The 23435-nt window shown below is 47.9% G+C and overlaps 2 protein-coding genes across 7 annotated transcripts; one reads left to right on the top strand and one right to left on the bottom strand.

Moving 5' to 3' along the window:
* The first annotated feature begins 6090 nt into the window (after positions 1 to 6090).
* On the top strand, positions 6091 to 15914 carry CRIP3 (cysteine rich protein 3). 6 transcript variants are annotated; one of them, XM_025890411.2, is made up of 8 exons: positions 6091 to 13126; positions 13381 to 13475; positions 13916 to 13973; positions 14070 to 14201; positions 14912 to 14983; positions 15108 to 15202; positions 15301 to 15358; positions 15533 to 15914. In XM_025890411.2, the coding sequence occupies exons 1-8, from the start codon at positions 12997 to 12999 to the stop codon at positions 15592 to 15594; spliced, it is 702 nt and encodes a 233-aa protein (XP_025746196.1). In that variant the 5' UTR covers positions 6091 to 12996; the 3' UTR covers positions 15595 to 15914. The 6 variants fall into 6 exon arrangements, with proteins under 6 accessions (XP_025746196.1, XP_073761104.1, XP_025746197.1 ...); XM_073905003.1 differs by lacking the exon at positions 14912 to 14983; XM_025890412.2 differs by lacking the exon at positions 15301 to 15358.
* A 118-nt stretch (positions 15915 to 16032) lies between these two features.
* Positions 16033 to 22473, bottom strand: SLC22A7 (solute carrier family 22 member 7). Its single transcript, XM_025890410.2, has 10 exons — positions 22048 to 22473; positions 21302 to 21405; positions 21010 to 21164; positions 20717 to 20885; positions 19796 to 19919; positions 19338 to 19447; positions 18614 to 18828; positions 18341 to 18449; positions 17121 to 17324; positions 16033 to 16702 (listed from the first exon to the last, which is right to left on the bottom strand). The coding sequence occupies exons 1-10, from the start codon at positions 22438 to 22440 to the stop codon at positions 16648 to 16650; spliced, it is 1638 nt and encodes a 545-aa protein (XP_025746195.1). The 5' UTR covers positions 22441 to 22473; the 3' UTR covers positions 16033 to 16647.
* Positions 22474 to 23435: the final 962 nt, after the last annotated feature.

Here is a 23435-nt window from a genome sequence, read left to right as displayed (position 1 = left end):
TTTCATTTCTGCAAAACGGGTCATTGGAATTTTGATAGAGATTGTTTTAGATCTGTAGATCACTTTGGATAGCATTACCATTTTGACAATATTAGATCTTCCAATCCATGAACATAGATGCCTTTTTGTTTATTAGGTCTTCTTTAATATCTTTCAGCAGTATTTTGTAGTTTTATGTATGTCTTTCACATCCTGGCTAAATTTATTCCTGGGGCACCTGGGTGGCTCATTCGTTAAGCATCTGCCTTCAGCTCAGGTCATGATCCCAGGGTCCTGGGATCGAGCCCCGCATCGGGCTCCCTGCTCCGCGGGAAGCCTGCTTCTCCCTCTCCCACTCCCCTGCTTGTGTTCCCTCTCTCGCTCTGTCTCGCTCTGTCAAATAAATAAATAAATAAAATCTTTAAAAAAAATAAATTTATTCCTATGTGTTTCATTCTTTTGTGTGCTATTGTAAATGGAATTGTTTCTTAATTTCCTATTGCAAGTGTATAGAAACACAGATTACTTTAATGAGTTGATCTTATATCCTGAAACTTTGCTGAACTTGTTAATTTCTTCTAGTTTTTTTTTTTTAAGATTTTATTTATTTGACAGAGAGAGAGAGAGACAGCGAGAGAGGGAACACAAGTGGGAGAGTGGGAGAGGGAGAAGCAGGCTTCCTGCCGAGCAGGGAGCCCGATGCGGGGCTCAATCCCAGGACCCTGGGATCAGGATCTGAGCCAAAGGCAGACGCTTAACGACTGAGCCACCCAGGCACCCCAATTTCTTCTAGCTTTTTTTTGTGTGTGTGGATTCTTTATATATATAATATATATTTTGTATATTATAAGATCATGTCATTTGAGAATAGAGATAGTTTTACCTCCTCCTTTCCAATTTGGATACCTTTTATTTCTTTTTCTTCCCTAATCACTTTAGCTAGAACTTCAGTACAATGTTTAAAAGCAGTGGTAAAAGTGACATCCTTGTCTGGTTCCTACTTAATCACACAGTTGTTCATAGTATGATAACACTTTCTTCTTTCTGTAAGGTCAGTAGTAATGTCCTTTCATTTCTGATTTTAGTTACTTGCATCTTCTTTTTTTCTAAGTAAATTTGGCTAGTTTTTTTTTTTAATTTAGCTAAAGTTTTGCCATTTTGTCAGTCTTTTCAAAGTACCAACTCTTGGTTGCATTGATTCTGTTGTTCATCTCTGCTGTAATCTTTATTATTTCCTCCTACTATCTTTTAGTTGGCTCTTTTTTTTCTAGTTCCTCAAAATGTAAAGTTAGGTTATTGATTTGAGATTTTTTTTTTAATGTTCATAGCTGTAATTTCCCTCTTAGCACTATTTTCACTGCATCCCATGTGTTTTGATATGTTGTATTTTTATTTTCATCCACCTCAAAGTATTTTATCATTTTCTTGTGAGTTCTTCTTTGACCCATTGGTTATTTAAGTGTGTGTTGTTTAATTTCCACATTTTGAGAATTTTCCAGTTTTCTTTCTGTTACTGATTTTTAGCATGATTTTATTGTGGTTGGAGAAGATACTTTGTATGATTTCAGTTTTTTTTTTAAGTTTTTTTTTTAAATTTATTTATTTGACAGAGACAGGAGAGAGGGAACACAAGTAGGGGGAGTGGGAGAGGAAGAAGCAGGCTTCCCGCTGAGCAGAGAGCCTGATGTGAGGCTCGATCCCAGGACCCTGGGATCATGATCTGAGCCGAAGGCAGATGCTTAACGACTGAGCCCCCCAGGCGCCCCTGATTTCAGTCTTTTTAAATGTATTGAGTTTTGTTTTGTGGACTAACATATGATCTATTCTGGAGAATGTTTTATGTGCACTTGAAAAGAATGTGTATTCTGTTTTTTTTTCTTAAGATTTTATTTATTTGTCAGAGAGAGAGAGTGTGCACAAGCAGGGGGAGCGGCAGGCAGAGGGAGAAGCAGGCTCCCTGCTGAGCAAGGACCCTGATGTGGGACTCGATCCCAGGATCCTGGGATCATGACCTGAGCCAAAGGCAGACACTTAACCAACTGAGGCACCCAGGAGTCCAGTGTGTATTCTGTTTCTGGATGAAGTATTCTGTATATGTCTTTTAGGTCTACTTAGTTCAGTGTTGTTTAAGTCCTCTCTTTCCTTATTGAACTTCTGTCTAGATGTTCTGTTCTTTATTGAAGTGAAGTATTGGAATCTCCAACTACTATTGTAGAACTCTCTCTCCCTTCATTTCAGTTCATCTCCATCCTTATGGTGTTTGTTACAATTGTGTGCTGATTAACATAGGTTTTTGTGTGTGTTCTGATTAACATAGATTTACAGTATTGTTTTATGCATTTGCCTTTTATTTTTTTTAAGATTTTATTTATTTATTTGACAGAGAGAGACACAGCAAGAGAGGGAACACAAGCAGGGGGAGTGGGAGAAGGAGAAGCAGGCTTCCCATTGAGCAGGGGGCCCGATGTGGGGCTCAATCCCAGGAACCTGGGACCATGACCTGAGCTGAAGGCAGACGCTTAATGACTGAGCCACCCAGGCGCCCCTGCATTTGCCTTTTAAATCATATGGGAAACTAATGGGGAGTTACAAACCAAATATACAATAATACTGGCTTTTATATTTACCTACATGGTTACTTTTACTGGATTTCTTTCTTTATACGGTTTTGAGTTATTGTCCTTTCATTTCAGCCTAAAGGACTCCCTTTAGCTTTTCATGTAGGACAGGTCTACTAGTGATGAACTCCCTCAGCTTTTGTTTCTCTAGAAAGGTCTTAATTTCCCTTTTGTTTCGAAGGATAGTTTTGTGGATATAGAATCTTGGTTGAGAGTCTTCTTTTTTTTCTTTCTCCTACTCAGAATAATTTCAGTAGTCCTATCTTCAAGTTCACTCATTTTTTTCTTTTGCCAGCTTGAATCTGCTGTTGAATCCCTGTAATGAGTTTTCTGTTTCAGCTACTATACTTCTTAGCTCTAGAATTTTTATTTGGTTCTTATAATAATAAATGTATTTTAATATAATATAAATAATGTATATCTCTTTATGGATATTCTTTATTTGTTCATTTCTTCATTCTCCAAGTTTCCTTTAGATTTTCTGTCTGTTGTTTTCTTTAGCTCTTTGAGCATATTTAAGACATTTGATTTAAAATATTTGCCAAATGGGGTGCCTGGCTGGCTTAGTGGTTAGAACATGCAACTCTTTTTTTTTTTTTAAAGATTTTATTTATTTGAGAGAGAGAACGAGAGAGAGAGGACGTGAGAGGGGGAGGGTTGGAGGGAGAAGCAGACTCCCTGCCGACCAAGGAGCCCAATGCAGGACTCGATCCAGGGACTCAAGGATCATGACCTGAGCTGAAGGCAGTCGCTCAACCAACCGAGCCACCCAGGCGCCCAGAACATGCAACTCTTGATCTTGGGGTTGTGAGTTTGAGCCCCATGTTGGGTGTAGAGATTACTTTAAAAAAATCTTTAAAAAAATATAAAATATTTGCCTTGTAAGCCCGATGTTTGGGCTTCCTTGGTGATGGTTTCTATAAACTTCTCTTTTTTTTTTCTTTGAATGAACCATACTTTCTTTATTCTTTTTATTCCTTGTTATTTTTTTTTTTTTTTTTTTGCTTAAAACTGAACATTTTGAATATTACAGTGTGTCAATCTGGGAATCATCCCCTTCCCAGGGTTTGTTGTTTTTGATTATTGAAGGCTGTTGTCATCCATTTGTTCATTGACTTTTCTAAACTGTTTTTGCTAAGACTGCATTTCTTGTTGTGTGTGATCACTGAAACTCTGTTCCATTATCTCAGCAGTCAGTCAGTGTCCTGACAGAGATTTCCTTAAATGGCTGGAGTAAAAACACCACCACCACCTCTCCAGGTTTTTGTAGCTTGGCTCTGAGCTAGGACACTACTTCAATGCTAAGCCAGTTTGCCTGAAACTCTGCCTTAGCCTTCACCTCCTGATTGCATGGAGCCCAAAGATCAGCCAAAGGTGCAAGCCTAGGGTCCTCTCAGGTCTTTTCTGAACATGCATCTATCCCTGGGCATGCACTTTGTATGATGGATTTCCCCAATCACACAGTAGCCCTTCAGAGTCCTTATTTCCCCGTGTAGCTTCCTTCTCTGTCTCCTACTTGTCAGGCTTTTAGATCCATCTGCTGCTTGTTCAATTCTCTGTCTCTTGCACTAGGCAGTCACCAGCAGCTTGGAAAACTGCTCCAGGCTGAGGGGACAAAACAAAGGTCAGACTCAGCATGGGTCCCGAAGGGAACCACCAGACAGGGCAAAATTGACAGCTACAGTCTTTTGAGAATAGGGTGCATTTCTCCTCCCCTGGCACTAGCAAGCCACACCAGGAATATGGACTACTCTCCCACAGTCACCACCGAACTGGGGAATAGGGGGATGGTAGACAGGTAAACAAAAATGCCACAACATTTTGTTACTGAAATTTAACAGCTTCTTTTTTGATTAAGCACACCACTGATTGGACTCCACTCTAAGTTTTATTGGATTCCAGAGTTTGGAAAAAGTTGCTTCTATCTGTTTTTGCTAGCTTAATGATAGCTTCAGTGGAGGACTGATTCTTGTAACTCCCTACTCTGCCATTTCTGTGAAATCACAATATATTTAACTTTTTGAGGAACTGTCAAACTGTTTTCCACAGCAGCTGCATCACTTTACCCCCCTACCAGAAATGTGAGGGTTTCATTCTCTCCACATCTTTTCCAACACTTGTTATTTTCTTTTTCCTTTTTGATTACAGCCATCCTAATGGATGTAAAAATGGTATGTCCTTATGGTTTTGATTTACATTTCTTTAATGACTAATGATGTCAAGCATTTTTTCATGTGCTTATTGGCCATTTGTATTTCTTCTTTGGAAAATATCCAAATTCTTTGCCTGTTATTTAATTGGATAACTTGTCTAAGATCCATTTTTTATATATCATTTTCTAGTCTTTTTTCTTACATGGTTATCCTAAAAATCATGCATCAAGAAAATATGCATATAAAGCAATTTACAGTGTCAGAACTTTATACAACATGATGCAATTCTTAAATACAAGAAGAAGCACAAGAACTGTATAAAGATGCACATTGTATTAATTAGGACTCTTGGTTGTAACAGAAACCTAACTCAAACAAGCTTAAGAAAAATGGATGGGGGGGGTGCCTGGGTGGCTCAGTTGGTTAAGCGACTGCCTCCGGCTCAGGTCATGATCCTGGAGTCCCAGGATTGAGTCCCGCATCAGGCTCCCTGCTTGGCAGGGAGTCTGCTTCTCCCTCTGACCCTACCCCCTCTCATGTGCTCTCTCTCATTCTCTCTCTCTTTCAAATAAATAAAATCTTAAAAAAAAAAAGAAAAGAAAAATGGATAGGGGATAATTTATTATGTGATACTGGGAAACTGGGGCAGAGTTAGATCCTGGAGGTCAGAGATGTCATTAGGACCCTCCCTTCCCCTTCCTCTCAGCTTTGCTTGGCCTCATTTTCTCTTCACTCAGGGGTAAGATAACCTCTGCAGTCTCATGTTACTATGGCCTTATAAGGTTTCTATCTAGAAAATGAAAGTGTATTTTGCCTAATAACACCAAAAAGTCTCAGGGAAGAGGATGAGTGTGATTTGGGCCACACTTCTATCCCTGAACAATTACTGTGGACAGGTGGATAAAGTACTCAGACCAGGCCCTGGTCAGAAGCTCACCATAGAAAGACAAGATCTACCCTACTGAACAATCTAGAAGAGGGGGAGATGAGGTTCTTCAAAGGAAATCTTTCTAAGTAGAAAAATTAAGTGTCCCCTATACAGCTGCAAAGATTCAGTGCCACCTTGGTTTTGATAGCCTTCCTCTTTGTGGCTTTTTATCACAAAGTTCTTGTCCCCACAAGATACTGGTAATTGCTGCCCTGTTTTTGGTGGTGGGGGTTGGTAGTAATAAATGTAGTATGAATAAAGATGTTATAGCTCTGCCTCTTCCAAAAGCTCCAGAGAAGAAGAGAAAAAGCCCAGTCATTTTGGAGCTGGGAAGAGCCTGGAACTTGACTTCTGATTCTGTGATTTTGAGTTTCATAGAGGAACTGAGAAACTCCTCTATAAAAAGGTAAGCTTTTGCATTTTTCTGAATTCATAAGATTAAACTGTTTTAGTTTCCTTAACATAGTCTCATGACCTGGAAGGACTGTGCTTCTATATTATAAAAAATGAGATGAGGAAGTTGCCAGTAGTTCACATCACAGAGCATTGTCACCATCTGTCAGACCTATAAGCAAGCTGACCACCAAGTTTCACTCTTTTTGTTTTCTTGGTTTCCAGCATATGGATATATTTTTCATGCTGCAAATTATTTGGATGTAGTTATTTTTATATATTTTTAGATGAAATACACATTTCCAAATGATATTTGAGAAACTAGGCCCATCTTTGTATGGAAAACCACCATTGAAAGCTGTTGTTGATTTCTTCATGAGCATAAGTTGAAGGCAACCATGGTGAGAGATCAGATCATTTCCTGGCAGTCATTTCCTGCAGCCTTGATTCTGAATTAGCCCAGCTGATGCCACTGAATCACAAAATGTAGCCCAGTCAATAACCCCAAGCAGCTAACCACAAGTAGCTATATACAGAATGCTCTCAACAGGTTCATGTAATGGCAGCAAGTGGATGCTGGAAAACAAGGAAAAAGGTCAAACAGACTTGCTGGTGTGTTTTTAAGAAAACATTTCAGTCTGGTTTTATCTTGTGTGTGTGTTTCTATTTTTTTTTTTAAGTAACATAAATGGCAGAAAGTAAAGCTTTCTAGTTAAGAGGAGAAACTCAGAAGATGGAATGAGAAAGCACACAGGTTATGTATGGGTAATAAAGGTGAAGTAACACGGTGTGATCAAGAGGTAAGACTAATTTTTCATTAACATACCAGAACTGAGTGAAACCTTTCAAGAGTCATTGAGGAACAAAGTTTTTGATAATGCCTTAAAAGTTATAAGCATATGCCCATATACTTGGACAAGCCTACAAAGATATAAAATAAGTGGACTTTATAGTTGTAATCAAAACTCAGTGCTAGGGCGCCTGGGTGGCTCAGTTGGTTGGGCGGCTGCCTTCGGCTCAGGTCATGATCCCGGAGTCCCGGGATCGAGTCCCACATTGGGCTCCCTGCTCAGCAAGGAGCCTGCTTCTCCCTCTGATCCTCCCCCCTCTCATGTACTCACTCTCTCTCATTCTCGCTCTCTCAAGTAAATAAATCTTTAAAAAAAAAACAACTCAGTGCCAACCTCAAACAATGAATCATGGAACACTACATCAAAAACTAATGATGTATGGTGATTAATATAACAATAAAAAAATTTAAAGAAAAAAACTCAGTGCTAACCTGACACATTATAGCAGTCATATTTGTAAGGTGCTTTACAGTTTACATAACACTTTCCCACATTCTCTCATTTGCCATATATTTAATGACATACATAATTGTGCCACATGGTAATTAAGCTTAATTAGTAAGTTCTTGTGAATGACTGCAATTAGTGGGACTGGTTTGCTGCCAAAGCAGATTTTCAGTTCTCTTTTTATTAGTTATCTAGTATTTATAATCAGGATCAGTTTAAATCATATTCTGGTTTGCCTCATACATGCTGATCCTTATGGGTATGAAGAAACAAACTCCTAAATTCTTACTCCTACCCACCTAAGCTTCCCTTCCCCAGGGCTTTTGTTGTAATGAAACTCTTAACTCCTACCAGTCCCCTCCTAACTCCACATCTCTTCATTAGCCCTCATCTACTCACATTTGAGGGAGACTTATGTATAACACTTAATATTCTTTCACCAATAAATATTTATTGAGCACTATGTATCAGAGATTAAGCAAGGCATTGGAAGCATACACAGCGTTTGGCAAAGCATTCCTGGTCCCTGCCCTCTTGGAGCTCACAGACTAACAAAGCCTAAATTCGGGGGTGGGGGCCGGGGGGGGGCAGGAAGTTGGCAAACCTATTTTATTCTACCACTAAGCTACAGATGTAGCCTTTATTTCCTCATTTGGTGGAGCTCTCAAGTAGGGAAAACACAGGTGTTGTTGATTGTACCCCCTTGGCCCTCCAGCACAGGATGCTATAGTAGAGAATGCCTGGAGCCAATAGCCTGGTATTAAGTAGGTGAGGGGGACCTGAAGTTAGGCAGGAATTAGTGAGGTGAAGATAATGAGGAAGCAAGTTCCCAGAAGGGAGATAGCATTTGCAAAGGTCCTGAGGCAGGAAAGGATTTCACAGGTTTACATTTAGTGTGGCTGGAGGGAGAAACAGGAGAAATGGCTAGAACTGGAAAGGTGAGGTCCTTAGAACCAAGTTAAAAACTTTACCTTGAGGGCACTGAGAAACCATGGAAAAGCTTTAATGACATTCCCTTGTCTCTTGCAACCCATTATTTACCTGGAGAGGTCCTCTTACCTTTAGGCACAGAGGTGCTGTGCAGACAAGGTGGTATTCAGACTCAAACACATGGGCAGCCCTTAGAAGCAGGGAGTGGAAAGAGTGTGAGCTTGAGAGTCTTAGGTCTGTATGATCTGACGAAATCTCTTAACTTCTCCAAGCCACTCTCCTTTATTTATTTATTTATTTTTAAAGATTTTATTTATTTATTTGACAGAGATAGCGAGAGCAGGAACACAAGCAGGGGGAGTGGGAGAGGGAGAAGCAGGCTTCCCACTGAGCAGGGAGCCCGATGCGGGGCTCAATCCCAGGACCCTGGGACTGTGACCTAAGCCGAAAGCAGACGCTTAATGACTGAGCCACCCAGGCACCCCCAAGCCACTCTCTTTTTATGTACAATTGATGATGTAGCATTTTTTTTAATTATTTATTTATTTGAGAGAGTGAGCGAGAGAGAGAGCACAAAGCAGGGGCAGACAGAGAGGGAGAAGCAGACTCCCCTGCTGAGCTGGGATCATGACCTGAGCCAAAGGCAGACACTTAACCGACTGAGCCACCCAGGCGCCCCGATAATGTAGCATTTAAACCCCTCACCAGGTTCTTGTAGGATCAGAAATAACAAGTAAAGTGCCTGGGACTCGTATTCCATAGGTGGTAGCTGTCACTATTTTAACAGTGCTCTCTTGCTAACAAATTTGAAACTCTTCTTTGGTAATAGAATCACAAAATCATATACTGCCAAATTGTGAGGAAAACTCAAATATCTGTCTGTGTATGATGCTGGCATCCCTTCTGCAACACTGGTGATCAGTTGGTTTGTTCTCCAATGTTATTTATAACATCCAGAGATAGGAAGCTCACTACTATCTGAAGCAGCCACCCCATGTTTGGGCTCTGTAAGAAGGTTCTTTTCTTGGACAGAATCCCAATCTGCTTCTCTGTGACCTCTATCCTGGGGTCTCAGTAGTGCTCCTAATGCCTCATCCATGTGACAGCCTTCAGGTTTTTGGGGCCATTATCTTCACCACCACTCATCTTGAGTTGAAAAGGTTGTTTCTTCAGCTTCATAACAATAAAAGGGTCAATTCATCAAAAACTACCAACAGTCTGGGGCGCCTGGGTGGCTCAGTCTGTTAAGCGTCTGCCTTCGGCTCAGGTCATGATCCCAGGGTCCTGGGATCGAGCCCCGCATCGGGCTCCCTGCTCTGTGGGAAACCTGCTTCTCCCTCTCCCACTCCCCCTGCTTGTGTTCCATCTCTCGCTGTGTCTGTCTCTGTCAAATGAATAAATAAAATCTTCAAAAAAAAACAGACTCCACCCTGACAGCTGATTAGGTAATTCCTACACTCAACTGGACTTAACCATTTGTGGTATTTGTTAAACTATCACGTTACAGGCTTTAGTCACACAAGTATTCGAAACAGCCACTGTCAGTACATTCCTACAAGTACATTCCTACAAGAGGTGTTCATTTTCCCTGTTAACATTCTTTTTTTTTCTTTTTTAAGATTTTATTTATTTATTTGACACACAGAGAAAGCACAAGTAGGCAGAGCGGCAGGCAGAGGGAGAGGGAGAAGGAGGCTCTCCACTGAGCAGGGAGCCAGACATGGGGCTCGATCCCAGGAGCCAGGGATCATGACCCGAGCCGAAGGCAGCCACTTAACTGACTGAGCCACCCAGGCGCCCCCCTGTTAGCATTCTTTACAAAGCCTCTTTTAGAGACAGAATAATAGAAGCCAGGCAAGGAAGAAGAGTGGAATACTGTGATTTACTGTACTTGCAAATGAATGGCCAATATTTGAAAAGGAGGAGCCTCAACTAGTCTTTTCTAAGCACTGAACTAGAAGAGACAAGGCATACTGTGTTTGTCATAGCCATACAACACAGGAAGGCCGCAGAAGACGGGAGCAGTATAGCACTTGCCCCACTGACTCAGTGCAAGTTGTGTGAAGGCAGCATGGCGCTCACACTCTGACACTTGTTTCTTTGTGTGGGGCCCTGTGCTGGATGCACTGGTAAAGATGACCTCTCAAGGAGGCTGAGGTATGTGGCCAAGGTGATCCCACACAGAAAGAGCTACAGAGCCTCAGTTTCAGAAAGATAATTTGATATGCCCCAGAAATTCTAAGGATAGTTCTGTGGGCAAATAAGGCTAACCTTTCTAAAGGAGAATAAATGCAGTGTCTTCGAATGACTACAATGAAGTCCTCCCAACCTCCTGAAGTAAGACCTTCTCCATGAGAGCCATAGAGAACAAAAAAACGGTGAACCTCAAGCCACCTTCTGTAAGAAACTAATGAGAGGCAGAAACACAAAAGTAAAATATCGGTGGAGACTAATATTTTTCCAAGGTTGTTAAAGAAGCCCATCAAGAAACAGTTATAAAACTAAGGATCTTGAAATAGTTCCCAAAACAAGAAACAGATAATTTTGAGAAAGTATAGAAAAGTTTGTTTCATTGTGTGCAGGCTTCCACCTTTAGAAGTCAACAAGGAGGATAAAACAAGTGTTAAAAGGAGAAAGTACTGATGGAGACAAGTGAGGCAACAGGAGTGTTGAGTGGAAATTCAGACACCAGTCCTATCCCATTACCCAGTGAGGGAACTGAAGTCCAGAGAGGGTCTCAGACTCCTGAGACACAAATAGGACTCCTTTCACCTAGCAGGGCTCACCCACTGCAGCTGAAGGCTAAGTTCAGCACACACACACACCCTTGAGCTGTTTCTGAGCTGACTTGACAAAACAAAGATACTCCAGAAAACTCTTCATTTCACCACCTAATACTTCATCGAGGAATTCTTTTCTCTGCTGGGGCACTGGCACATAGTAATCAGCTGTCTTTCCTGCCCCTCATTCCCTGAGCTACCTTTTTTAAAAAACAAGTTCTCTTCAGCCATTATCATTATTATTATTATTGTGAAATTATTCACATATCATAAAGTTCACCCTTCTAAGGTATAGAATTCATTAATTTTAGTATATTCATGAGGTTTTACAACTATCATCACTATCTAATTCCAGACCATTTTCATCTCCCCATAAAGATACCTAATACCCCCTTAGCAGATATGCCCAATTGCCCCTCCTCCACACCCCTAGGAACCACTAATCCACTTTTCTGTCTTTATGGATTTCCCTATTCTGGACATTTCATATAAATGGAATCATACAATATGTGGTGTTATGTGTCTGGCTTCTTTCATTTAGCATGTTTTTATGGCTCATCCAGGTTGTGCATCAGTACTTCATTCCTTTTTATGGCTGAATCCTATTCTATCACAGATATGCCACATTGTTCATCTGTTTTCGGTTGATGGACTTTTGGCTGTTGTGAATAGCAGTACTATGAACATTCATGTGCAAATTTTCATGTGGACATAGGCGTTCATTTCTCTTGGGTATATACCCAGAATTGCAATTGCTGGATCATACAGTAACTCTCTTTAACCTTTTAAGGAATTACCAGAATGTTTTTCAAAGGGCTGTACTGTTTTACATTCTCATCAACAGCATATGAGGAATCCAATTTTGACACATCCTAACACTTGTTGTTACTCATTTTTTTATTATAGCCATTCTAATAGGTCTATAATGGTATCTCATTGTGATCCTGATTTTCCTTTCCCTAATGACTAATGATGTTGAGCATCTTTTCATGTGCTTGTTGGCCATGTGTATATCTTCTTTAGAAAAATGTCTATTCAAATTCTTTGCCTGTTTTTAAATTGGGTTGTCTTTTTATTATTGAGGTGTAAGAGTCCTTTATATATATTCTGATACTGGATCCTTACCAGATACTGTTTGCAAATATTTTCTTCCTTTCTCTGTGGGTTTTCTTGAAGTGTCCTTTGAAGCACTCTTGGGCTACTTGTAACAAATATTAAAACACCTTAAAACTAAATTGGGATTATATAATTGGTGTCTGAATTATACATTTAAATTTAATAAGCATTGTAATTTCACAAGAAAACCATTGTATCCAGACCACATTTTGAGGCTTCCAAAGAGTCTTGAGTTCATTATGGGATCTATCATAATGATAGCTATCGCTTTTATAGCAGCTATGTGCCAATCACTGTTTGGGCCCTTTGCACATACTAACTCAGTTTCCACAACAATCCTATGAGGTAGAGATTAATCATCATACTCATTGTACAAATAAAATGGATGCAGAGGGAGGTTAAGTAATTTGCCTGAAGCCAGAGAGTAAGTGGCAGAGATGCGCTCCAGATTCCGACGCTCTTAACCACCTGAGACTGTCAAGGCGGAATTAAGCCATTTCAAAGAATGCCTGACCCCTCGCTTTGAGGAAATTACCGTGTTTTTATGACCTCTGTACTCTGGACAGTTTTCCCTTTGTACCAAGCCAGAAACTAGTGCCACCCTTCCAGTCGTCCTCATTGCTCTCTTCCTTTCCCGTCGGGCTTCAAGTCCCTCTCTCGTCTCCACCGGTCGGAGGCTTTAGTTTTTGGAAGGACCTGCGAGGTCGCCGGCGTCTCCCAGGTGAAGTTGTTCTAAATTTCTGACGGCCAATAGGCGCCGAGGAGCTGCGGTTTCTGCCCAATGAGGCTCACAGCGGAGCCATGGGCGGAGCCACTGAAGGGGGCGGGAACGGAGCCCCGCCTCGGTGGTTACTACAGTGTGTGGCGCCGGCTGTCCTGTGCGGAGCCATGAGCTGGACCTGCCCGCGTTGCCAGCAACCCGTTTTCTTCGGTGAGGCCGGGGCTGAGGAGGGGGAGATGGGGCGAGTGTGAGCCGGGGCGTTCGAGAAGCTGACGACGGTGTGGCCTCAGACCCCCTTTCCACCTCTGGGGCGCAGGGCACTTGGGTTGGAGCTGACACCCCCCCCCGCCCCGACACTCCCCATCGTCTCTAGGAAGCAGGCGGGGAGGGGGCTGAGGGGGGACAGGGGGCGCCCGCTACGTGGCCTGGCTCTCCACAGTCCGGTTCCACCTTGTCCCCCACAGCGGAGAAGGTGAGCTCCCTGGGCAAGAACTGGCACCGCTTCTGCCTGAAATGTGAACGCTGCCACAGCGTCCTGTCCCCAGGAGGGCATGCAGAGGTGAGGCCTGGCCAGGGCGCACAGCCCTGTGTCTGTCACTATCCCCTAAGCACCAGCCCCCAGTTTCTGCTCAGGAGGCTCACTAAAGGCAACCTCCACAGTCAAATACCAAGACCACCTACCCGGAGGGCCCCACACCAGCCAGGAATTGGGACACCTGAGTTGTGCTGGTGGGGGGTAGACCCCATGCCTTTTGGTGGGAGGGGAGGGAAGCAGCAGTTTTCTGACCTGCTCTTGCCCTTTCTCCTGACCACAGTGGCAATTCGGACATGCCAGGTCACCCTCCACCCCTCCCAACCCCACTAGCCGAGGCCAATGGACAGACATACCTGGCAGTCTGTCTTGAGGGAAGGCCTGTGGGACAACAGGAGGGCCCCCCGTGCCCTCCCCTCCCCGCTTCTTTAGCCCTGAGCAGCCCTCTTTCCTCTGCTTGTGTCTAGCACAATGGGAGGCCGTATTGCCACAAGCCATGCTATGGGGCTCTCTTTGGACCCAGGGGTAAGTACCAACCTAGAAGAGGCCAGGGGACAGCAGGACCTTCTTTGTGGCTGGGAGCTGGAGGTTCAAGCCTGACAGCCCCTGTTTTCTCTGCAGGGGTGAACATTGGTGGTGTGGGCTCCTACCTCTACAACCCTCCCACTCCCACCCCAGCCAGCACCACTCCCCTCAGCCCCAGCAGTTTCAGCGCCCCCAGGCCCAGGACTGGCCTCCCCCAGGGCAAGAAAAGTAAGTGAAGTTGGGCCCCAGCTACTCCTCATCCCCAGGCTGGAACAGGTAGACCAGGTGGCAGTCTCCCACCCTAGTCCTCTGCTTCACATTCCTACAACTTTGTGGCAAAGTCTTCTCTTATTCATGGCCCTTTTTGGGGGGTTCTTTCTTGTCAGCTGCTGAGTTAAGAGGTAAATTGGGAACTAAGGTTTGGAGAGAGCGAGTGGCCTCGTGCAGTCACACAGCAAGTCAGAGGCAAAGCTGGCCTGGAATTCAGGCCTCTCCCAGGCCAAGGCCATGGAAAGAATGACCTAGGAGTAAGAGGTCATTGAGACAGGGCCAGCTCCTCATTTTCTTCCACTTCTCCCCTCTCTCTGTTCCTTCCTCCCATCCCCTAGAGTGGTCAATGACACCATGCTCCCCAACACCTGACACCCATACAGGCCCGCTCCTGTATCAGCTCAGGTTTCCTGAGGATTGAGTTGCTGACAGGGTTGAGCTGGTGGGTACCTGATCCCCTAGGAGAAGGAAGCAGGTGGTCCTTTCTGCAGAAAGGGATGGGGCAGGAGGTGGAGGTCATAGGAGACTCAGCTCTGCCCAAGAAAGACTCATGGCCAGCTGGGTGGGGGGCTCTGGGATAAGCCTGGCTTTTGGAAGGTTGGTGCTGATGGGCCCTGCTTAGGCCTGGCCCCCGCCTCAGCCCTAGCCAGGGCCTCTTCCCCTTAAAGGCCCTCCCCACATGAAGACATTCACTGGGGAGACTTCACTGTGCCCTGGCTGTGAGGAACCTGTCTATTTTGGTAAGTGACAATGGAAAGCTTGGGGAGGGGGGCAGAGGTTGGGCATCAAAGTGTAAGGAGGTGGTGCAAAGCAGGTAGGTCTCCTTGCCCTGCCCCTGGAATTACCAGTTCTCTCCACCACCAGCTGAGAAGGTGATGTCTTTGGGCAGAAATTGGCACCGACCCTGTCTGAGGTGCCAGCGCTGCCGGAAGACCCTGACTGCTGGGAGTCATGCTGAGGTGAACAGGGCAGGGATGGGTGTTTATGTTGGGAGGAGGGAGGCTGGAGCTGGGAAGAGAGTCAAGCTGAGATGGCTCTCTTTCTCTCTATGTCCCAGCATGACGGCGTCCCCTACTGCCACATCCCCTGCTACGGCTACCTGTTTGGCCCCAAAGGTGGGCGGCCCCACCCCAGACAGTGGGCCTAAAGTATGGCATGTGGGTCTGTGGGGATGTATGGACAAAAACTGGGGTGGTCACACACACCCCAGGTCCCTCCCAATTCCCTTCATCCCTCAGCCCAACACCCCCCAGCCCCAAGGCCTTTGGTGATGGGGCTCTCTCCCTCAGGTGTGAACATTGGTGATGTGGGCTGCTACATCTATGACCCCGTGGAGATAAAATCCAAATGAGATGCTCACAGGAGAGGTCACTCTAACTCAGGCCTCATACCATCCCTTCCATGATGCAGTGGGAGCTACAGAATTCTCCAGTCCCACATGGGGAAGATGGTCTTCCAGTGGCCTGGGCCTAGGCTCCATGGTAGACCAGGGAGTCTAGACTTTGCTGATTCCTCCCTTTCCTGTTCCTATCTGGTTAGGAGACATAGGTCACCATATTTTAAAGGGTAGCCTCCTGGCCTTCCCAGTCCCTTTCCCTAGCAAATTCTTTAACTTCAAGGTACTTAAAAAACGTGTTTATTCTGGCTTCTCCAATAAAATGTTGGCTCCCATGCCTTCAACTCTTCTTTGGGCATGAGGCCTAAACAATGGGTTGGAGGATGGGAGGTGTGGGGTGGAGGATGCATTACCCTGCAAAGTACCTGGTAGGTACGGGGCCAGCCATGGGAACAAAGAGCTCTATTCTCCTGGTACCCTGGTCCTGGGCAGCTCCCAGTACCACACAGTGGACAGCATGTCCACCAGCCTTTTGGTGCCAGAAGTCATCATAGGGCAATCCCTTCTTTAGCACCGTCTCTAGAAGAAGCACGTTATTCGGCATCTTGTTTGAGCATGACAACAGATCCTGTGGTGAGGTCTGCTAAGAGGCTTCATTATCCATTGAGAGATGAACAGACTGAAGCCTTGAGAGGGAAAGCCACATACCTAAGGTCTCACAGCAAATCAATGGCAAAGTTGGGATCAGATCCCAGGGTCAGACTGGCTTCCTATCCAGGGCTCATCCCACAACTCACTGCTGCACCAAACCCATGGGGCACCTTCATTTATGGAACTCCCCCAGCCACGAAAAGGGTACCAGAATTATTCAGCAGCCCACTGCATTCAGTCACCCAGTTGCTGAAGGCCAAATAGTCAAGGCTTCATGAGCACAGAGAGGGGGCACTGGTGGCAACTCCAGCCCTGGGGAGGGGGCTTGATGCCCCTAGCCCCAGCCACAGGGCCTGCCCTTCTGGTCTTCCAGCCCCTGCTGCAGAATTTCTGTGGAGGGCCTGCCCCTGATACCACTCAGTCCTGGACCTGCTTCATGGGTATCTCTTCCTTCTGAAGGCTGGATGGGGCACTGTGGAGGAAGGAGTCATGAGCAATGGTGGGGTTTAGCCCCTGGGCCTCCCACCCGAGCATGCCCCATCAGGGCTGGCCTACACCTCTCCCCAGCTGCTGGTATACAAACATGGGTACTCCCACAGGTGACTCCCACACATGCTTATATATACATCCCTGATGTATAGGCATACCTGAGTGTGCACACATCCACCTCTTCCTGGACAGTCTTCGATATCCATGTACATACACACATACGGACTCGTATACTTTTACAAACCTCAAGTCATACACCCACTCACACTTGCATGGAAGCACCAGACACAGAACATGCAGACACGTCATCCTCTCTGAATCCTACCTAAGGCGTCAGGTACTTGAGCACTCATTCCCACATGTATGTGCTCACACAGACACAAACAGTTCTGTGCACACACCTCCTCTCCACGTCCTGGATGGTCTCCGGCAGCTGTGCTTGCCTTGTCTCTGGTAGCAGGAGGGCAGTGCAGGCAGCCAGCAGAGCAATCCCCGCATAAGCGAGCTTGGGCAGTGACAGCCATACTCCATCCAGCAAGGCCGCCAGTGGGGCCAGAGAGCCCCCGAGCCGGCCCACCAGTGAAGTCAGCCCCATCCCTGTCTGTCTGTTCAGAGAGAGGAAGGGGGAAGGTGTTGGTGTTCACACCTACTTAGGGTCATGCCTCACAGGGTTCCCATCCTGGGCTGGCAAGTCCTGACATCCCCTTCTCCCCAGATGGCTAAGAAAGCTGAGGCTTCTTTCGGGTGGTCTTCCCACCTGTCCCCAAGCCAGCATTCACCAGAGAATGGGACTCCCATTCTGACAGAACCAATCAGGTACTGCTGAAGGAAAAGAAAAGTCATCACAAAAGGGGTGGGGAAAGGGTAGTGTGGAAGGAAGAGGGTCCCAGCTCCTACAGACCCTGGCATGTTGGTAGAGGAGGAGCAGGGCTTTCTAAACATACCCAGCTGCCTACAATCTTCTCCCCACCTGCTGATAGCTAGCTGAAAGGGCACCAGGGGGCACCTGGGTGGCTAATTCGGTTGAGCATGGCCACTCTGGATCTTGGCTCAGGTCACTATCTGGGGGTTGTGGGATGAAACCCCACCTCAGCTCCGTGGGACTCTGCTTGAGATTCTCTCCCTTTCCCTCTCCCTCCCCCTCTGCCCCTCTCCTCACTCATGTTCTCTCTCTCTCTCTCTCTCAAATGAGTAAAATCTTTTAAAAAGTAAAAAAAGGGCCTCAGGCCTTAGGTCCAGAGATTACTCCTTAGGGCAGCTCTGCCTGGGCTGTGGTGAATGGGAAGGGAAAGGCAGATGGCGCTTTTTGTGACTTTTGTTTTAAAGGAGGCCCAGAGAAGTGTGACCTCACTCAGGGTCACTTAGTAAAGATAAAATGCTCAGCCTTCTCCCAGATTTAAGCATGCACAGATGGTTCTGATTAGCTCTGTATTCTGGGTCTGGTGTGAGGAATGGGTGGGAGGAACTGGGCTGCAGAGAGAGAGAGAGAGAGAGAGAGAGAGAGTGTGTGTGTGTGTGTGTGTGTGTGTGTGTGTGTGTGTGTGTGTGTCGGGTGTTGGTAAAAAGATGTGACTACAAGCCCTCCCCCAGGTGGGTTGCCTGGGACCCAGGCTCCCCTCACCTGAGCACAGTAGGGTACAACTCCGACGTGAACAGGTAGGCAGTGGTGAAGGCAGCTTCAGAAAAACCTTTCCCTGTCACCGCCAGGGCGGTGCTCCAGGGCCCCATCCCTGGAAGAAAAGGGATTCAGGCAGGGAGCGGGCCTTGTGGGAGACCCAGAGCTCCCAGGATGGGAGGTTCCCCTAGTGGAGGGCTTTGAGTAGGGGCTTCCGGGGGGAAAAGGCGGGCGTTCTTGGGCAGGAGGCGGGGCCTCCGGGGAGTGGGCGGGGCTCACCCGAGGTCACCAGCAGACTGATCCCCAAAGCAAGGGCGGTGCCCAGCAGCGCTCCTGCTTGCGTGAGACGGCGTCCCGCGTGGTGCACAAACAGGTAGACCAGCAGCTTGGAGGGCAGCTCCACAGCCCCGAACAGCAGCTGTGTTTGGTACACATTCAGCCCCAGGCCCGACACATTCAGGCTCAGGCCATAATAGGAGAAATTCACTCCAAACCTGAAGGGGGTCGTGATGCCACTCAGGGGCCTTCCTTTTCACCCTCCACTCCTTGTCCTCTCTTTTTAGGGAGCCTTGGCCTTTTAGAAGGACCACCTCCCCCACCTCCAGAGCCCACTGCCCACCGCCTTCCCTGTCCCCATAATCCCCCCGGGAGTGTGCAGCACCTGCCAATGGCCAAAGCGTCTTTACCTAATCTGCACAGCAAGCCTGTGAGGTAGGAACTAAAAGCGTCCTGTTTTGCAGAAGGGACTCTGAGGCTTGGTGTTAAGTGACCTGCCCAAGGTCTCACAGTAAGGAGGTGGCAGAACCTGCATTTGAGCCCTTCCTCTGATGCCTGCTCCATCTTGTGACTTTCCAGAGCTCCATGCCCTCAGAGGCAGGTCCTCCGGCCCTGCACAGTTACAGTTCACTTGTCCATCTTCCTCTCACACTCAGCGCCATCCTGGAGTCTGCCTTTTTGTCCACCCATCCCCACCCAGCTTGCCCAGGCCAGGCCCTCTCCTCACCACATCACCATGCAGCATAGTGAGATGTGTCGGAGCCGTGGGGTCCGGAACAGATCTAGGTACGAGGGTCTTCGAACCACTCGCTCCCGAGTGGCCACTTTGTCCAGGGCCTGGCAGGAGAGAAGGAGAATTTGTGACGTCAGTTGGCTTAGGCACATGGCTTAGCTAGGCACATTGATCTCCCCAGGTCTCTCTGCCTCCTCCTTCTTGGGGATGCACTTCCAAGCTGAGTAATGTGGGCGCTGAGTCAAGGATGTGGCCCAACAGAGCCAGGTAGGACATCTTGAAGAGTTTGGAACTCTCCACTGGGGGCCAGGAGCTTTCCCTGTTCATACAGTGGGCCCCAGGAAGGGGGAGCTTGACGTAGGCCTCACATACCCAAGTGCATATACACACACATGCACCCCCCCACACACACACATGCACTTGCCTGCACTCACACACACATTCTCCCTCACCTCCTGGGTCAGGCCATCTTCACCTATGGGCCGCCCATTGAGCCTGGCGCAGCGGAGCAGGTACCTGTGGGCCTCCTCCACACGGCCCTGGGTCAGAAGCCAGCGTGCAGACTCAGGCACCCACCTGGGGGACAGCAGGAGGCCCTTCAGGCAGAGTCAGCACCTGCAGCCACATCTCCCTCCTGCGTATACCACAGCCTATCAACCTCCAGGCTCTTGCTCATGCAGTCCCTCAACATGGCCCAAACCCTCCTCACCTGATAAACTTTTACTCATCCTTTAAGGCCCAACTTAAAAGCCACCTCCTCCCACACTTCCTTGCCCAGGCCTAGGTCCGCCACAGCCGAGGATTCCCTTCTCTATTCAACTGGATTGCTATCATTGCCAAGACCTCAGCCCCCAGCATCAGCCACCCACTTCTCCCACAGGTGACAGGAGGGCATAGGATGAAGGAGAGACAGACATACAAAAATCCCCGAAGGGCATCAAAAGCCAGTTCATTTTTGGGAGGTGATGAAATGCCCACGCTGCCTGGCTTCCTACCCTCCTGCTTGGACTCCCTACCCCTGTGCTGGCCCTGTCTGTCCATCCCTGCCTCTCTTGTCCCTGCTTCAACCATCTCTATCTGTCCCTCTGAATCTGCCTTTCAGTCTTGGTCTCTGTCACTTTCTACCTCTCACTGATTCTGTCTCTGTCTCTCCATAGTCTCTCTACATGTTGTCCTGTGTTTCTCTGCTTCTCATGTCCGGTGCCATCCTCTTTGTATCGGTTGGTCTCTCGTTCTCTCTTTTTCCGTTTCTCGGTTGCTGACTTTCTCTTTCTCTTCATCTCTCAGTCACTCTGTATTCGAATCTCAGCCTCTGATTAATTCTGTCTCTGACTTCCTCTATCACCTAGTCCCGAGCAGCCCACAGTCCTCACCAGAGGCTGAGGATGCCTGGGGCACAAGGCAGAGTGACAGCCAGCAGAAGCCATCGCCAGTCCCGTATCAGGTACCCGACCAGTGCCAACAGCATCACGCCCACTGTCCAGAAGGTGCCGCTCAGGACCCCTGCCACAGTGCGGTGCCCCACATCCAGCCATTCCATTTCTGGGCCCAGGGCAGGAACCAGAGACAGGAAGAAAGTTAGTAAGAACCAGATGGGTTCAGTCTCAGCCTTGACAACTGCCTCCCTCCAGTCTTCTAGGCCCTGCCCGTCCTTTGCCTGCCTCACCCAGTGGCATCACAATGATGGTGAAGCCAGCCAGAGCTGTGCCAGTGAGGGTGCGGGTGATGACAAACATGACGTAGCTGACTGAGGCTGCAGACGCCAGGCCTAGCACCAGGGAACTCACGTAGGCCACCAGCAGCAGACGGCGCCGCCCAAACCTGCACAGGGGTCATGCAGGGTCAGCTCCCTGTAGAGGGGAGGTCCCACAACAGAGATAGACCAAGCCCATACCCCAACTAGTGGGAGAGGGTTCCCCACCCACTCCCTTGTTGCCCCCACACACACTGCACCCCACCTGTCAGACAGGTATCCGAAGGCCACGGCCCCCACCAGCACACCAGCAAAAAAGAAAGTGGAAGTGGCTTTGTTCAGGCCTTTCTGTTCGCACACAAGGTCCCACTGCAGGGACAAACAGGGAGGGGCCTCCCATGGGCACAGGCCCTCTCCAGTTAGCACCGACCCTTCCTCTCCAGACTCTGGGGCCTTCTGAGGTCAGTGGTCCCATCCTGGTACCTCCACATCAGATAATAAACCCTCAACTATTTACACCCCAACTTGAGGGGTAAGAGACCTTGCCCCTCCCCAATCCTGCAGCTTCAGTTTCTTTACATGGAGGGCCTTCACTTTGACAACAGGTCTGCTCCTCTCCAGACAGACTGCCCCCATCTACATTCACCTCTAGATGGATTATATAAATCCCAGACCTGGGGCCAAAAAGAAGAAGAGAAAGAAGGCCTGTGTCGTTTCTCCTCCTACTACTCTAGAAACACCTTTCTCAACTCTCTCCCCCAGCTCCCTGGAGCCATCTTAGCCCTTCCCTCCCTTAACCACCTCCCAATTGATAATAGCAGCTCCCGGGTATGGGCTCCTTACTGCAGGCCAGGAATGAAGCTCACTGCTTTAAATTCATAGATCCCAGCTACAGATAGGTAAACTGAGACTCTAAGAAGTAAGGCAATGTGTCTCATGCCCACATAGTCATCACCCAAGGCAGTGGCAGGCCCATCCCACTCACGTGCCCCCAGTCTCACACTCAGGTACCTCGGTTGCGATGGTGGAGGAGAACTCAGAGCGGTCGTAGTCCCAGCCCTGAGGGCAGGGCGCTGTGGAGGGCTCACCCTCCAGCTGCCCAGGGCTCTGACCCACTCCCCAAAACGTGGTGTTGGGGAGGGCCTGGGAGTGGGTGAAATAAAGGCAGGAGCTGAGGGTGCCATCAGGCTCCTGGGGCAGGTGGGCCTCCAGCCATGCGTCCTGGTGGCTGAAGTTGGCCGGGGCACCGGGTAGCGCACAGCGGTGGGCAGGTACAGCCGCCAGGAAGACAGGTAGGAGGAAGTGCATGGGCAGCAGCACCCGGGGCAGGGCCAGCAGGGCCACGTTCCACAATTGGAAGGGCCCAAAGCTGCCCACCTGGTCTAGCAGCTCCTCAAATCTCATGCCGCTCACCCACCAGCGGTTCTCAGTGTGGCCTTCCTCTGTAGGGCTCAGGGTAGCACAGCCCACCCGCCACTTGGACCCTTGGACTCTGGAGGCGGGAGCAGTTAGACTGAAGAGCAGAGAGCCTGCAGGCAGAATCCAGCCCTGGGGGCTGGGCAAGGACTGGGCCCTCCCTGGTCACCAGGTCTTCAGGGATCCCTGCCTGTTGGGCCCAGAGCCTGGGGGAGGGGCCACCATCCATTCAGAGGTCACTGACTCTGTGGCTCTGGGACTTACAGATCAGTGCTCAGGGACCAAGTGGGCCAGCCTCAGGTTGCCATGACGGGGTAGCTGGGTGTGTGGGAAGGGAGCCCCTAGCCCCTTGATCAACAGAGCTCCAAGACTTCCTAAAAGGAGGAGTCCTCTGGGTCATGGTGACAACTCTCCTGGGATGCCCTTTGTTCTATGGAAGATTTAAGTCTGCCTTACCTAATGAAGGCACAGCTTGCCTGGACCCCCAGGATTCCAGACTGAGGGCCAGGGGGTGCCTGGGGGTGCTCAGTTGGTTAAGCATCCAGCAGGTGATTTCCACTCAGATCATGATCTCATGGGTCATTCAGCAGGGAGTCTGCTTCTCTCCCTCTGCCCCTCCCCTCACTCACTCACTCTCTCTCCGTCGCAAATAAATAAATCTTTTTTTAAAAAGGGGTGGGGGGTTGGCACCTGGGTGGCTCACTGCCTTTGGCTCAGGTTGTGATCCCAGGACCCTGGTATTGGGCCCCAGGTCTGGCTCCTGGCTCAGTGGGGTGCCTGCTTGCTTCTCCCTCTCCCTCTGCCTGCCATTCCCCCTGCTTGTGCTCTCTATCTTAAGTAAATAAATACATACATACATACATAAATACTGAAGGCCAGGCCCTAACCAGGTGAAGAGTTCTTTCTGCTGAGCCACAAAGCCACCATATACCCTTAGGCCGCCAGCTGGAGCTTATGCCCCAGCCTGAGACACACCTGGAACT

The sequence above is a fragment of the Callorhinus ursinus genome, unplaced genomic scaffold (assembly GCF_003265705.2).
Source record: "Callorhinus ursinus isolate GAN/ISIS: 27379988/994484 unplaced genomic scaffold, GSC_fseal_2.0 scaffold22, whole genome shotgun sequence".
NCBI lineage: Eukaryota > Metazoa > Chordata > Mammalia > Carnivora > Otariidae > Callorhinus > Callorhinus ursinus.
Note: the sequence above shows the minus strand (reverse complement) of the source record. Positions and strands in the feature narration are given on the sequence as shown.

Bases quoted from the DNA above. Each gene is read 5' to 3' on its own strand.
- CRIP3 (XM_025890411.2), top strand. From the start codon at position 12,997: ATGGGCGGAGCCACTGAAGGGGGCGGGAACGGAGCCCCGCCTCGGTGG. The intron at 13,476-13,915 runs GTGAGGCCTGGC...GCTTGTGTCTAG, and splicing joins CCCCAGGAGGGCATGCAGAG to CACAATGGGAGGCCGTATTG. The intron at 15,203-15,300 runs GTGAACAGGGCA...TCTATGTCCCAG, and splicing joins CTGCTGGGAGTCATGCTGAG to CATGACGGCGTCCCCTACTG.
- SLC22A7 (XM_025890410.2), bottom strand. From the start codon at position 22,440: ATGAGATTTGAGGAGCTGCTAGACCAGGTGGGCAGCTTTGGGCCCTTC. The intron at 18,829-19,337 runs GTGAGGAGAGGG...GACCCCCTTCAG, and splicing joins CTATGCTGCATGGTGATGTG to GTTTGGAGTGAATTTCTCCT. The intron at 17,325-18,340 runs GTGAGGGGAGCC...CTCTCTGAACAG, and splicing joins TTGTACCCTACTGTGCTCAG to ACAGACAGGGATGGGGCTGA.